Here is a 13,407-nt window from a genome sequence, read left to right as displayed (position 1 = left end):
GTATGGTTTGTTAGGATATGACACTATTTGGCCGAGATTTGAATATCTGGAATCTGAGGGTGCAAACAAATCTAAATACTGAGAAAATTGCGTTTAAAGTTGACCAAATTAAGTTCTTGGCAATGCATCTTACTAATCAAAAATTCAGTTTTGATATATTTACGGTAGAAAATTCACAATGTCTTCATGGAACATGATCTTTACTTAATATCCTAATGATTTTTGGCATAAAAGACAAATCAATAATTTTGACCCTTACAATGTATTGTTGGCTATTGCTACAAATATACTCGCAGGTACTTATGACTGGTTTTGTGCTCCAGGGTCACAAATGACCAGCAGAATTTAAGGGTCATAGTCTCCAGCCTGGTGTGATGACTGCATAGACAACATTTTAATAGCGTGATGCTGTAGGCAAATTCTTATTGAAATCTTAGTCTTAAACTTGTAAGCTAAGTCTACCCAGTCTGTTTTTATTTCTCCAGCAGTGTGTTCCAAATTAAAAAGCATTTTGACATTTTTTTTATAGGTGCATTTTGGTTCAGCTGCTTGTTGGGCATCGTAAGAGTACTCTGAATAAACAGTTTTTTAACGTCATAGTCTCAAACCTACCAAAACATAATTTTTGTGAATTATAATATAGGCACATCCAGAGCTAGAAGCTGTTTTGGGGATTATATCATAAAGTTGCCTGTCTTGACCTATTATTATAATTATTATGATGATGATGATGATTATTATTTATATTTAAAATATAACACTCTGGGCTATTATTGTTAACTAAAACTTATCTGAAATACATTTTAAAAAGTAAACACATTTTATGTCAGCTAGTAAAAAGGCAACATTTTTCTTTTTTGCTTAGTGTAAATTGAGTACTTGTACTAAACTAATAAAAATGACAAACAAAATTACTAGAACCGTAATATTAAAGTAAAACCAAAATAAAATCCAATTCACAATATTAACAAAAATATAATTGTGTATAAATGATGATAAAATAACACTGATCATAAGATAATCGTGTCCCAGATCTACAGCAGTATTAGAGGAATCATTCATAACACCTTGCATGCTGACTACCCATAAAACTTTTTGGTTGTATGATATATTAGGTGAATTCTAAATATGCAGTATTTGTAATAATCTCATGTTGATATCACATTATAGTTGCATTCTGGTTCAGCAGCATCACAGGACTACCACAAATAAGCAGACATTTTGCAGACTACCTAGGGCATCATATCACTGACACATCATAGGTGTCCAACCTTTCGTGCTGATTGGGACATCGAATTATATATCCATCCTGAATTGAAACCATTTTTGGGCATTGTCACAAACTTAGTGTGCTGCTGCCTACCTAGACAGAAAGAATGAAAACACTGCTGTGTTCTAAATCAGCATCATATTATAGAGGTGTTTTAGTTCAGCATTATTTTTGAGCATCATAGACCCCAGAATTAGACTTCCCAGAATTAGCAGGTTTGAATCTCAAACGAAAAAACGTAGTGAGAGGGGGGGTTAATAGTGTAGAGTGGGCTGTGGCACCTGATCACTGCCTTACAGAGAGTGACACAGTCTGGGTTATTTTTAACCCACCCACAGGGTCAGTGACAGGTCTCTTCCCTTCCTCCTCTCACACTACACACTGCACAGGGCCTTCACTTTAATGTTTGGGCTGCGAGATAGAAAGACAGACGTGTGGAGGTTCACACATTGGGGCTGGATATGACTGCTGTCAGCTGGAGCTCAAAAGATTCGCTGTATTTGATCAGTAAAGGGTTTAATTATCACAGTGTTCTGCTGTACAGGAATGAGGATATTGGCAGTTTTATTCTTGGAAGGAGTGTAGTGTGAAAAAACCTCAGCTCTGCTAACACTTTTGATTTTGCTCTGGAGAGTGACGTCAAACTACTTGCATGTTCTTTCTGGTTCAAACTGACTGTCCACTAGACCCAGCCAGCCATCTCTATTCTTTTATAAATATTCTTATTCTTAGCCATGTTTACTGCCAAGTTTACAGAAGATATTTACTGTGTGTCCTTCTTACAGCTTAATTTTTAGGTTATCAGTAATATGTGACGTGACGGGTGCTATAAATGCTAAAACAGCGCTGTGGGGTTCCAGAGCTTAAATAAGTGATGTTCTGAAATGCTTTGTCATTCATTTAGATTTCATTTAGCTGCTAACCAAAAATAGTTTTAATCAATTAATCAAATTGAGACTCAAAACTTGCTACTGCTTGAACTGAGTTTGAACTTGAACTAAAGCAGTCTATCACGCCTCATTGGAACACGTCAAAAGAGTGACTAAGACTGGTTTGTAAGCTGTTTCGTATAAAAACGAAGAATTGCAATTATTGGATGGAAGAAGCACTACAAGTAATGTTTGGAAATTTAGTTCTAACATCAGAAACAGCTTAGACTAATTGGATTTAAGCTTCAATATTGGTTTATCAAAATTAAGATAAATTAAAATCCAAGAATCAATATTGTCAACCCAGCCCTAGCGTGTACACCGCTGACGTCTACCTGTTGTAGCTTATCCACTTTGTGTGCACAAAATGCGACATCCGAAAAGCGCTAATTAAATGCTGTTGTTTCCGTCAGTGTTTTCAGCCCTCCAAAACCATTTGGTCATTCATCTGCCTCCATATTTTTAGTGGAACATCCACATCTCAAAATCCAATCAACAACCAATGTGTAGAATTTAGTCCTCACTCTGCAAATTTTTTTTTTTTTTTTTTTTTTTCCATTAAGCTTTTATACTCTGATATATGTCGGAATGCGAAAGAAAAGATCTGTCACTGCTTGCATTTTACTGTGACTTTAATAGCCAGTATTTTTGTGAGGGAAATGCGCTACTGATAATTCTGAACAGAGATTGACCAATCACAGAATGGAAAAGAAAACCGCAAGTAATGAACTCTGCAGCAGCCACTGACTCTCATGAAGCATTGTGATTGGTGTAATTGAGTCTTTCTCTCCACACTCCCAGTCTACTTGTATATTTCTATATGTATAAACATTTTGCAATAAAAAGTATTGTTTTTATGCTTATATATTTAGAACTGACTTGTAAATGCCAATACATTGCTTCATGGGATAAATAGTGCATTCCCAATAAAAAAAAAAATAAAAAAAAATAAGTGCATGTTTGTCTGCTTTTCACCTTTGAGCTGGCTGGTTTGGCCCCGCCCATTTTTGAACTCTCAGCAATGAAAATGAATGGGGAAAATGTACTGTTGTATAATGATCTAACACAGATCTTTTATTCCCACACCTCTGTACTAATGAAAAACCTGAAGAATTGCATATTATGAAAACAGACTGTGACATCAGACAGATAGGATTAAAATGTTCTTTAATGCAGGCAAGACTGGGGTTTTTCCAGTAAATGAATTTGTATTTATTACAATGAAAATTTTATTTTTGTATACTAAACAGCCAATTCAGCTCAGCTGACATTTAAAATTCTGATTCAAGTGCTCTTGTGTGACAGGTTTTGCAGTAGGCATCGGTTAAAAACGGGAGAGAATGTGCCCTCAGTCCCTCGGGATCTGCTGCTCATGTCTGAGTTGGTGCTGCCGCGGTTTATCATCACTATCATTCAGTACCTGAGAGACGGCTACACTGAGCCAGGTGAGGACACCATATCACACCTTAAAGAAATGCGTCACATAAAAAAAATTAAATTAGTTGTAAGTTTCACCATCAGGACATCCAAGATGTAGATGAGTTTGTTTCCTTATGGGAACAGATTTGGAGAAATGAAAGCATCACTTGCTCACTACTTAAGTCTCTGCAGTGAATGGGTGCCGTCAGAATGAGAGTCCAAACATCTGATAAAAACATCACAATCCACAAATAATCCACACCACTCCAGTCCATCAGTTAACATCTTGTGAAGTAAAAAGCTGCATGTTTGTAAAAAAAAACCATCTATCAAGGCAGTTTAACTTTAAACATCACTTAGGGCGTGTTCACATTTGGTGTCTTTTTTTACTAGAAAAAGTTGACGTATATCGTACATTTTGGTTACAAATAGCAGCCGAGGGCATCTTCTGTTGCTATAACAACAGCTGCAATGGTAGCCTAGCACTGTGTGCTGCAGAAATGTCAGCTTTTGAAGTTAACGGGGAAGGGTAATGTTGGTTCACAACGTTTGTTTAGTCCAGGAGCTCCGGTTGGATGATGCACATACAACCCCTTGTGTTCTGACACTAGTACGATCTGTCTACCGGCTATCTTCTCCTTTTTTTCTTGTTGTTTTTGTAATGGAAACGACTTGCCACTCGCTTGTCATTGGTCAGCTGTCAAAAAGGCGTTTGACGTAGGGTATTTTTTTTTCTTCAGATGTGGAACTTTTTTCAACTTGAAAAGACGCTTTGAGCTGCAGAAAAAGACGCCGGCAGTGGCGTTTTAACAAGCGTTCAGGACGTTTTTGAAAACACCGTTTACTCCATAGGATTATAATGTAAAACGGATGCTGGCAGCTTCAAAAAAGACTCCAAGTGTGAACATAGCCTTATTCATCACTTATTCTGACCGATATTTGAGTCCATAATACATAATGCTTTATCCAGTGAAAAAGTTGTCCTCTCACATCAAAATCCACCGATAACTGTTAGGACTGTTTTTACTTGTAAATTTAGCTTGGTCTGTGCATATTTCTCTCCTTATTCAGACAAGACAACTTTTTCCCTGGAGAAAGCAATATTATGAATAGAGGACTCTTATTTTAGCTGGATGCAATGGTTTGAAGTTAAAAGCGTCTTGATGGATTTGTTTGTTACAGCTTTTCACTTCACATGATTATTAGATGTTTCTGTGGATTATTATAATTTTGTTTTTGTCAGCTGTTTGGACTCATTTTGACGGCACCCATTTACTGCAGAGGATCTATTTGTGAGCAAGTCATCTACATCTTGAATTGTTTGAGGGTGAGGGTAATTTTTTTTTGTCAGAATGTTGGTGATCAAAGCGTTTTCTGTTCCCGTTGTCTTCCATATTTTTCATTTTCCATGTCTACCCATATTTTTGTCTGCATAATGGAAGTTAATGGGAATCAAAGATGTTCAGTTACCAACAGTCTTCATTAATTTTTAATGCACATGTACTGCTGTAACTACTTCAGAGTACTTCCATTTTCCTTTTGGTGAAATTCTATATTTTAAATGAGTTTGTCAGCTGAAGGCTATTTTGTTAATTTATACACTAGATTGCCTCAAAGCTCATAGACATGAACTAAAAGTCACAATGCTCCAATTTTTATTTCATGGGGTTTCTGTTTAGCTTGGGGCTGGTTCAGTGGATTCAGCTTATGAACTGATCAGAAAAAAATTTGTTTTGCTTTTACAATTAAGATAAAAAAAAAAAACGAAACAGCAATGAATAAGATCGTCATCAATGTGAAATAAAGTCAACTGCTTTCCCTGTGCTTTTAAATAATATTAGCCTTATGTGTACTTGCTGAGCCTGCTAATTGTGCCCACTGGGGTAACATATGCTGCTTTATTTTATCACACACAAACATCTTATCATGTGCTGGCAGAGTCGGCCGCTGACAGAGATCTACAGAAGGTTCTGCAGCAGTTAGAGCCGCACATATCCTTCTTAGAAGAGCTCACCAAGATGGGCGGGGCCATGCGCACTGTTCTCACCAAGATCTTAACCAATCAGAAGACCTTTAAAGAACTGAGCATGGGTGAGTATATGTCTGAAATGTGTTGGGATTGCCTGTAGTGTAGCTGAAAAAGTAAAGTTGTTCAGATAGTGTCTGCATGCATCTTGTTTTTGTTTTTCCAGCCATTTGAGTTTTTAATTACCTTTTGTTTCCTGGGGTTGTATTATCAGGTTTATATTTATTTATTTGACCATTTCCACACTCTCACCCTTACAATTAAAAAGTCTGTTTTTGTTGCCGTGCCATTAAAAACCTCAATGACCTTTATGATTGGCCGTTGTCTTCTAATGTGAAACAAATACCAATATTGTCTGCATGGAAATATGCAATGATCGTGGATCTTGTTAAACTTTGGCTTTTTTGGGAGCCATAAGCATCACAATGTTTGGTAACTTTCTGTTAGTCAACTGAATGTGACCCTGGACCACAAAACCAGTCATAAGTTCCACAGGTATATTTGTAGCAATAGTCAACAATACATTGTGTATGGGTCAAAATTATTGATTTTTTTTTTTGTCAAATATCATTAGGATATTAAGTAAAGATCATGTTCCATGAAGGTACTTTGTAAATTTCCTACCGTAAATATATCAAAACTGAATTTTTGATTAGTAATATGCATTGCTAAGGACTGCATTTGGACAGCTTTAAAGGCGATTTTCTCAATGTTTTGATTTTTCGCACCCTCAGATTCCAGATATTCAAATAGTTGTGTATCGGCCAAATATTGTCCTATCCTAACAAACCATACATCAACGGAAAGCTTATTTATCTAGCTTCCAAATGAAAAGCTGATTGATTTAAAAACGATTGACCCAGTTTTGTGGTCCAGGGTCACAAATGTTTAGGATAATAGCACATACAGTCTTAAAAATAAAGTTTTTATTTTTATGCAAGTAAAGAAAAAAGGTTCTTTATTGGCATCTTTGATTCCATGATGGACATTTTACAATCCATGGAACCTTTCCATTCCACAAAAGCTTCTTTAAGTTGGAACAAGTTTCTTCAGTTTAATAAAATGTATTCCACAGTAATGGTTCTTTTAAAAATTGTTCACCGAGAGGTTGTATAAAAATGGTTCTTCTGTGGCACTGCTGCAAAAATCCCCTTTTAGAACCTTATTTTTTATCCTACTTCCCTATTACTTAACATTTCTGAACTGTTGTTACTGACTTATGCATTGATGTATTTTGGTTTTTAACATCATCAATTCAACAATTTTTTTTATTAAGCTATTTTTTAATGGGCTTTTTTGTCTGAGGAAGATGTTTTCTGTTCTTTTTCACACTTCATATGACCCACCTTTAAAAAAATATCCTCAAAAAACAAACTCATATTCATGTTCACACTTTTATATTGTCCCACACCCACAGGTCAAGAGGAGAATGTTTATGCAAAGAGGAATTATGAGAAGTATTTGTCAGCATTGAAGAGTTCAGGTCTGGTGTCAGTGGAGGAGAAAGGTGCAGGAGCTGGGGCTACAGACACTCCAGCTGGGGCAGGAGCACTCAGTCTACTGGGTAACACTCACTGCCTCTTCTGTGCTTTATTCCTGATTGGTCATTACGGAGAGACATGTTTGAAACTCTGCTAACAATATTTTTCTTCATGATGATTATTATTTTAGGAGCTACTGCTGCTGCCAGTCTGGAGGACTCTAGCAAAGAGGTAGGCACACAGACTGGGATAGATAAAATGTGACCTTGTGAAATGTGAATGCAGCCTTCTTTTTTTTGTCCACTGAACCGATTTGCCAAAGGGAATTGTTTTCGCAGTGCTCATTGTTGAGAAGAGTGGGTCAAATTATAAGTGGTTCGTGTCTTTGTTTGACAGGAGGATCAGGATGGGCTGCAGGGTGTGGGCCAGAGGAAAAGAGTGAAGCTCAGTAGCAGTACCAAAGGTAGATCTCATTGCATCTCATCATTCTTAACTGTCCCCAACATTTGGGGACACTTAATTTGTAGTGATTATCGTCAATTTGATTTCGCAGATACCATTTAAACTAAACTGATCTAGACAAAAACATCTCTGAACTCAATGAAATGCCTTAACTGAAAATTGAATGTTTAATCTTATTATTATACATTACTGACACTCTATCCTCCAATTTGATACTGTTAAGTGCTTTGACACGATCTGTATTGTTAAAAGCGCTATATAAATAAAGGTGACTTGACTTAAATTTCATGAACAATTATTCCCCAAATAATGTAGTAACAAAGCAATTACATCTCCTTGCTCTTTTCCTGTTTTGTTAGATCCATCCATAATGGACACCCTGAAACATAAATGTTTTTTAGAAGAGTTATTGTTTTGGACTATTAAGTATGAATTTCCACAGAAGATGGTTACTTTCTTGCTCAACATGTTGCCAGATCAGGACTACAAGGTATTTAATGCTGTTAAACTCTTACATATGCAGGATCCAAAATTAACTGAAAATGTACTGCCTTCGTTCCAGTTGTTATTCTCTCTGCAACTTTGGGAGTGTTAATATTGGACCTTGTACATACGAGTAGTGTTTTCCCAGATGTTCATAAGTTCTTAACTACTAGTAACCAACACTGTTCTTTATCTTGTTGCACCATGTGTTATTAAGACTGATTGTAGCTAGTAGGTTGTACGCTCTCCATAAAGTACTGTGTAGTCGCGTAATATGAAGTTTACCTTCATTGTTTGTTCTGTTAAGAGACATTGTGATGGTAAAAAAAAAATAATAGATGGGAGAAAAATTATAGTTCAATGCTTTTGTTTACAAAACTTTTCCCTTCACTTGCAAAACTTCTGCGTTCCCTGAGAAACTTTACACGCAAAACCTTTGTGACAGAGATATGTGGTTTTCGAGGGAAAGCAGTACTTTTGCAATAGGAACACGAGGGAAAAGCATTGAAGTAATTTTTCCTAATCATCATTCATGTGTCTCACAAATATGTGGATCCAAAAATCTACAAATATGTAATGGTGTGTAAATTTAACTTATTGTCCCTTTACACCACTACATAACGTATAGCTCGTGCAACCGGTCCATGATCTCAATTTTTTTTAACCAAAATCTGTAACGTGGACTTCCTTCTCCTGTGCCACAGATCACGTTCACTAAAACATTTGTACAACACTATGCCTTCATCATGAAAACCCTCATGAAGAGTCATGAGTCAGACACCATGTCCAACCGCATCGTTCACATCAGCGTGCAGCTCTTCAGTAATGAGGAGCTGGCGAGGCACGTCACAGAGGAGTGCCAGTTACTGGACATCATGGTCACTGTGCTCCTCTACATGATGGAGAGCTGCCTTATCAAGAGCGAACTGCAAGGTAACAAAACAAACACAGTATATGCTGTAAGATGCTCCGATCGATCGGCCAGAGATCGGTATCGGCCGATAATCAAATTTTATGACCCGATCGGTACTCGCTACTCTTGGCCGATCTCATGAACCGATCGCAATTTGATGACGTCAGCACAAATCTGCGCATCACCGCACGCGTCTGCTGTTCGTTACGGCTCCACGGGAACCAGAGCTGATCGCGGCCACACAGTCAGTGCTTGTGTTTATACCGGCCAGCCACGGCATGTTTCTGAAGCGCCTCTCCACGCCGCTTGGCTAAAAATAGTATTTTGTGAGTTGGCACCGCGTGGAGGACGGAACAAAACCTCGTCGGAGCCGTAAGGGGTAACGGTAACATGATGCGCTGATCGTGGCCTGCTTTTAAATGAACATTTATTTTAAGGGCTGCACGATTATGACAAAAATCATAATTGTCGATTATTCCCTTGAGATTGTAATTGCGATTATTAATAACGATTATTTTGAACAGATTTATGCCATTGTTTGAAGCTGCATGCCATATTTTTTTTATATAAAATATATATTTAAAAAAAGGCTGAAAACACTCTTCCTGAACATTTATTGCTTTTGAGTTGGGATGCAGATGTACATTTGACAGTACCATTATGAAAACTGTAACAGCCTCATCTTTTATACATAACCAAAACAGCACCTCATTATAATGGTAAAAAAGTAGCCTAACTATATGGTTTCTATGGTGTTTGCATTGAAAAACAGTAGCCTAAAGACATTCAGTCAATTACAAATCCACATCAACTGATATAATGAATAATTAACAAAATAATGTAATTATATTCCATTACTCCTTTAACATATTTAGTATATTAATAATATAATACTCAATATGTATATCCTACTTTTCTGCCACCGTACCATTGTTACCGTTAGTGTTACTACAGTAAAACTATGGTAAATGTGGGTGATTTGTGGATTGAAACATCTTCTAACTGGATCGTTGTTGCACTGTTTCTGCTGCTTTCTGCATCAGTGTTGATGAGAATAACAGCTCCGATTTATTTGGCTTTAAACTAGTTTAAATTAAAGAGACGTGATTTGTTCTGGAGAACTCTGCGCTGAACTCGAGTGCTTCTTACTGGATTTCACAGCGTTTAACACATGATCGTGACTGTTCACTGTAATAAACGCATTCGCTGTAAGCTCGCGCTGTGCTGTTTTCTTTTGAGGCGAGCGGATAAAAGGTCAGTGTGGCGAGCAGTTCAAACGAGTACCAATATTTTGTTCCGCTTTTGACACGTTTGACGTTTAACATATCTATCATGCACAACAGTGACAATGACTATCAGTTAGACAAAATGTCTTTTTATCCAGTGTGTTTGAGTTTGTTAAACTCTGTGCTGCAAACATCTCTTAAGCACACAGAATAATGCAAGTGGGCATTTTTAATTGTTTATTTATTTTTGTAACCGCGGCTTTGTTCGATTATGTAATTGTGGCATCCATAATCGTAATCGCGATTAGACAATCGATTAATTGTGCAGCCCTAATTTATTTATAAAACAAAATGTTTTTTTAGCCATATTAGCCTATAACAGGCTTTACTCTTTTCAAACTTTATCTGGAATGTCACCGTTTCTGTCACTGCAACTTCCCGATCAGGCGAACACACACATTAAGTCATCTGCCTGATGAAAAAATGTTAATATTTGCATAATTTATGATTTCTTTTATTCACCTGCGACCTACCTGCAAATAATGAGTGCATTTTTTTTATTACCCGACCTGCAGATTATCCGCAGCGCCCGTGGATATAACCGTGATCGAACTATTCCATTTTGTTCTTTCAGTAGTTTAAATATTTATATTTCTGTTTTCCTCTTCAGTCTTATATTGGACAGTATTAAACCTTATGACTTGCCTTAGGACTTCTCCATGTTGGAGTTTAAATTTCTATTTATTTTGTCCTCTCTCTAACATTGAACAATGTTAAATTAAACCCAATGAGTTGCTACAAACTATTCCAATTAGTTCTTTTAGGAGTTTAAAGATTTAAAAAAAAAAATGTTTTATTAATTTGGTCCTCCTCAGACTTGTATTGGACAATGTTTAAGTTACATCAGACTTCTCAATTTTTGGAAATTAAATGTTTATTTTGTCCTCCACAGTTTACTATTGGATAATGTTTAAATAAACCTTGTGGGTTGCATCAGACTGCTCCATTTTGTTTGTATTTATTTTAGTTTTATATTAAGTATCCTGATATACATAATGTTATGCATAAACCCCATTTTAAAGGCATATTAAAATGTTCACTGTATAAGGAATAATTTTTGTGACTATTTATATAACATTATTACACAAAGCTTGAAGCATCAGAATCGGTATATCGGCCGATCACCATGACAAGAAATCGGTACTCTGTATTGGTTGCAAAATTCCTGATCGGAGCATCCCTAGTATGCTGTGTTCGAAATGGCTTTCTACAGTGCTGCAGTGTGTATACTATACACCGATTGCTGGCTACAAAATGTCTTAATGCCTTCAATCTGTTACAGATGAGGAGAACAATCGTCACGTGGTGGTGAACTGTGGTGAAGCTCTTCTGAAGAATAACACCTACTGGCCTTTAGTTAGTGATTTTATTAATATCCTCTCGCACCAAAGTGTGGCCAAGCGCTTCCTGGAGGATCATTCTCTGTTGCTGCTATGGATGAGTTTCGTCTCCTTCTTCCAAGGTCAATAACTGAGAGAAAATCCTGCACTCAGGGTTTTTATTTGAAATTTCTATAGTGCTTTTTCCCTTCAGTCCTATGAATAGCAAAATGCAAAGGAATTGGTGTTTGCTTAATTAAGCAATGAGTTATGAGAGGCTGTGCTTTGTTGTAAAATCAACATTGTGACTGCACTTAGAATATGGCTTGGCCTGGAATGTCTTTTTTAAATGCTAACTACATAGTAAAAAGCATTCAGGGCTGTTCATTTTAGAAAGGTCATTAAGGCTTGTTGATTAAAATTAAAGAACTCTCTGTGCAATGTAGGTTATGTTACAGCGGAAACTTGATCTCAGTGAGTCAATAATTCACTCTGATGTTATGGATTTCCTCTTTGTGCCTATTGCTGTGTTAGGGATGAATCTGAATAAGAGAGAGCTGAATGAGCACGTGGAGTTTGAGTCTCAGACGTATTATGCAGCGTTTGCAGCTGAGCTGGAGGCCTGTGCTCAACCCATGTGGGGTCTCCTGACACACTGCAAAGTCAAAGTGAGGCTACAGTCATCTCTACATGCATCACACTCCAGCATCTTTTTATTTTTAAAATGCTCTCATTTAGATGCTACACAGAGTTCTATCTGTTTAGCATTTAATCATGTATTTTTGCAGGTTTATGTATTCTAGAATTATTGTTGTAGTACAATAGAATCATGTATCTTGGTTGCTTTTAAGGGCCATTCACACAACACATTTTTGCATTTAAAAAATGCAAGCAGTAGAATGTGGGAGAGCACTCACGCTCAAGGTGCTGCAAAAGACATGAAGCACTTGTTCAGTGATCAAACATGTCCGTCTAGTGCATTTTTACTTGACAATACAATGGAAAAGCAGTGCAGTGGAATTCAAAATTGCATTCTGTGTGAACAGCCCCTTATTAGAGGTTTTAAAGAGGCCTGTGTATGAACTAAACATGTTGTGTATTGTCAGGAAACTCAAGAGTACACCAAGACAGTGGTGCGGTACTGTCTGGAAACTCTTCAGATGTGGTTTGATGCCATTGGGTTTGTAGATGAGGTACAGTCTTGGTGTTAACACTGTAAGATTGTCTTGATAAACATGGAATTGGTGAGTAACCCCCCCCCCCTCTCTCTGTCACAGCCTGCCCTCAACCAGCTGACCTTTCATTTACCTCTCCATAGATACTATGCCATGTTCCTCAGCAAGGTGAGCTTGACAGTCTCACACATGCAGAACCTGCAGTACTGGTGTTACTGAATCGATCAGTGTTTTTGAACATATCGGGAGTAGTTCAACATCTCATTCAAAGACAGTCACTTGTAAAACTGTGCAAGATTCATTAAAAAAATCAGTGACAGTTAATCAATGATGTATTGATCCTTAACACTCAGCGAGTAGCTGCTCTAGAATCAGATTTTAAATGGTGTCCAGCAGTTGGTCTGTTTGAAGCCTTTTTTTTGAGCATGATTATAAACTGATCTGTTTTTCGTTGTTTTGCAGGGAGTGAAGTGTCAAGGTCTGGATTTAGACAGTTTGCTTCCTGATCAGGAGATGCTTATGAAGATCATGGTTCACCCTCTTCAGATACAGGTAATACACAATGAAGGTGAATAAAGAGATTGATAAGAGAAGAATAAATCAGCTGAAAACGAGCATCTGTCTGTGTGTAATTACTCAGTAGC

The 13,407-nt window shown here is 37.1% G+C and overlaps 1 protein-coding gene across 3 annotated transcripts in view; it reads left to right on the top strand.

Annotated features, from left to right (window-relative positions):
- Positions 1–13,407, top strand: part of LOC306877133 (E3 ubiquitin-protein ligase ubr3) — an 85,553-nt gene that overhangs the window by 808 nt on the left and 71,338 nt on the right. For all 3 annotated transcript variants that reach the window (XR_013784869.1, XM_079428667.1, XM_079428666.1), the window contains exons 2-13: positions 3,505–3,644; positions 5,557–5,709; positions 7,062–7,208; positions 7,316–7,356; positions 7,522–7,588; positions 7,947–8,077; positions 8,775–9,003; positions 11,552–11,731; positions 12,123–12,256; positions 12,695–12,781; positions 12,866–12,931; positions 13,226–13,315. Coding sequence is in view for 2 of the 3 variants with exons in the window: in XM_079428667.1 (XP_079284793.1) it covers positions 3,505–3,644; positions 5,557–5,709; positions 7,062–7,208; positions 7,316–7,356; positions 7,522–7,588; positions 7,947–8,077; positions 8,775–9,003; positions 11,552–11,731; positions 12,123–12,256; positions 12,695–12,781; positions 12,866–12,931; positions 13,226–13,315 (1,465 nt within the window). In the remaining variant the exon portion in view is untranslated. The remainder of the gene's footprint in view (positions 1–3,504; positions 3,645–5,556; positions 5,710–7,061; positions 7,209–7,315; positions 7,357–7,521; positions 7,589–7,946; positions 8,078–8,774; positions 9,004–11,551; positions 11,732–12,122; positions 12,257–12,694; positions 12,782–12,865; positions 12,932–13,225; positions 13,316–13,407) is intronic.

This window comes from Barbus barbus, assembly GCF_936440315.1.
Source record: "Barbus barbus genome assembly, chromosome: 11".
NCBI lineage: Eukaryota > Metazoa > Chordata > Actinopteri > Cypriniformes > Cyprinidae > Barbus > Barbus barbus.
The sequence above is the reverse complement of the archived record's forward strand: the minus strand, read 5'-3'. Positions and strand labels throughout refer to the sequence as shown.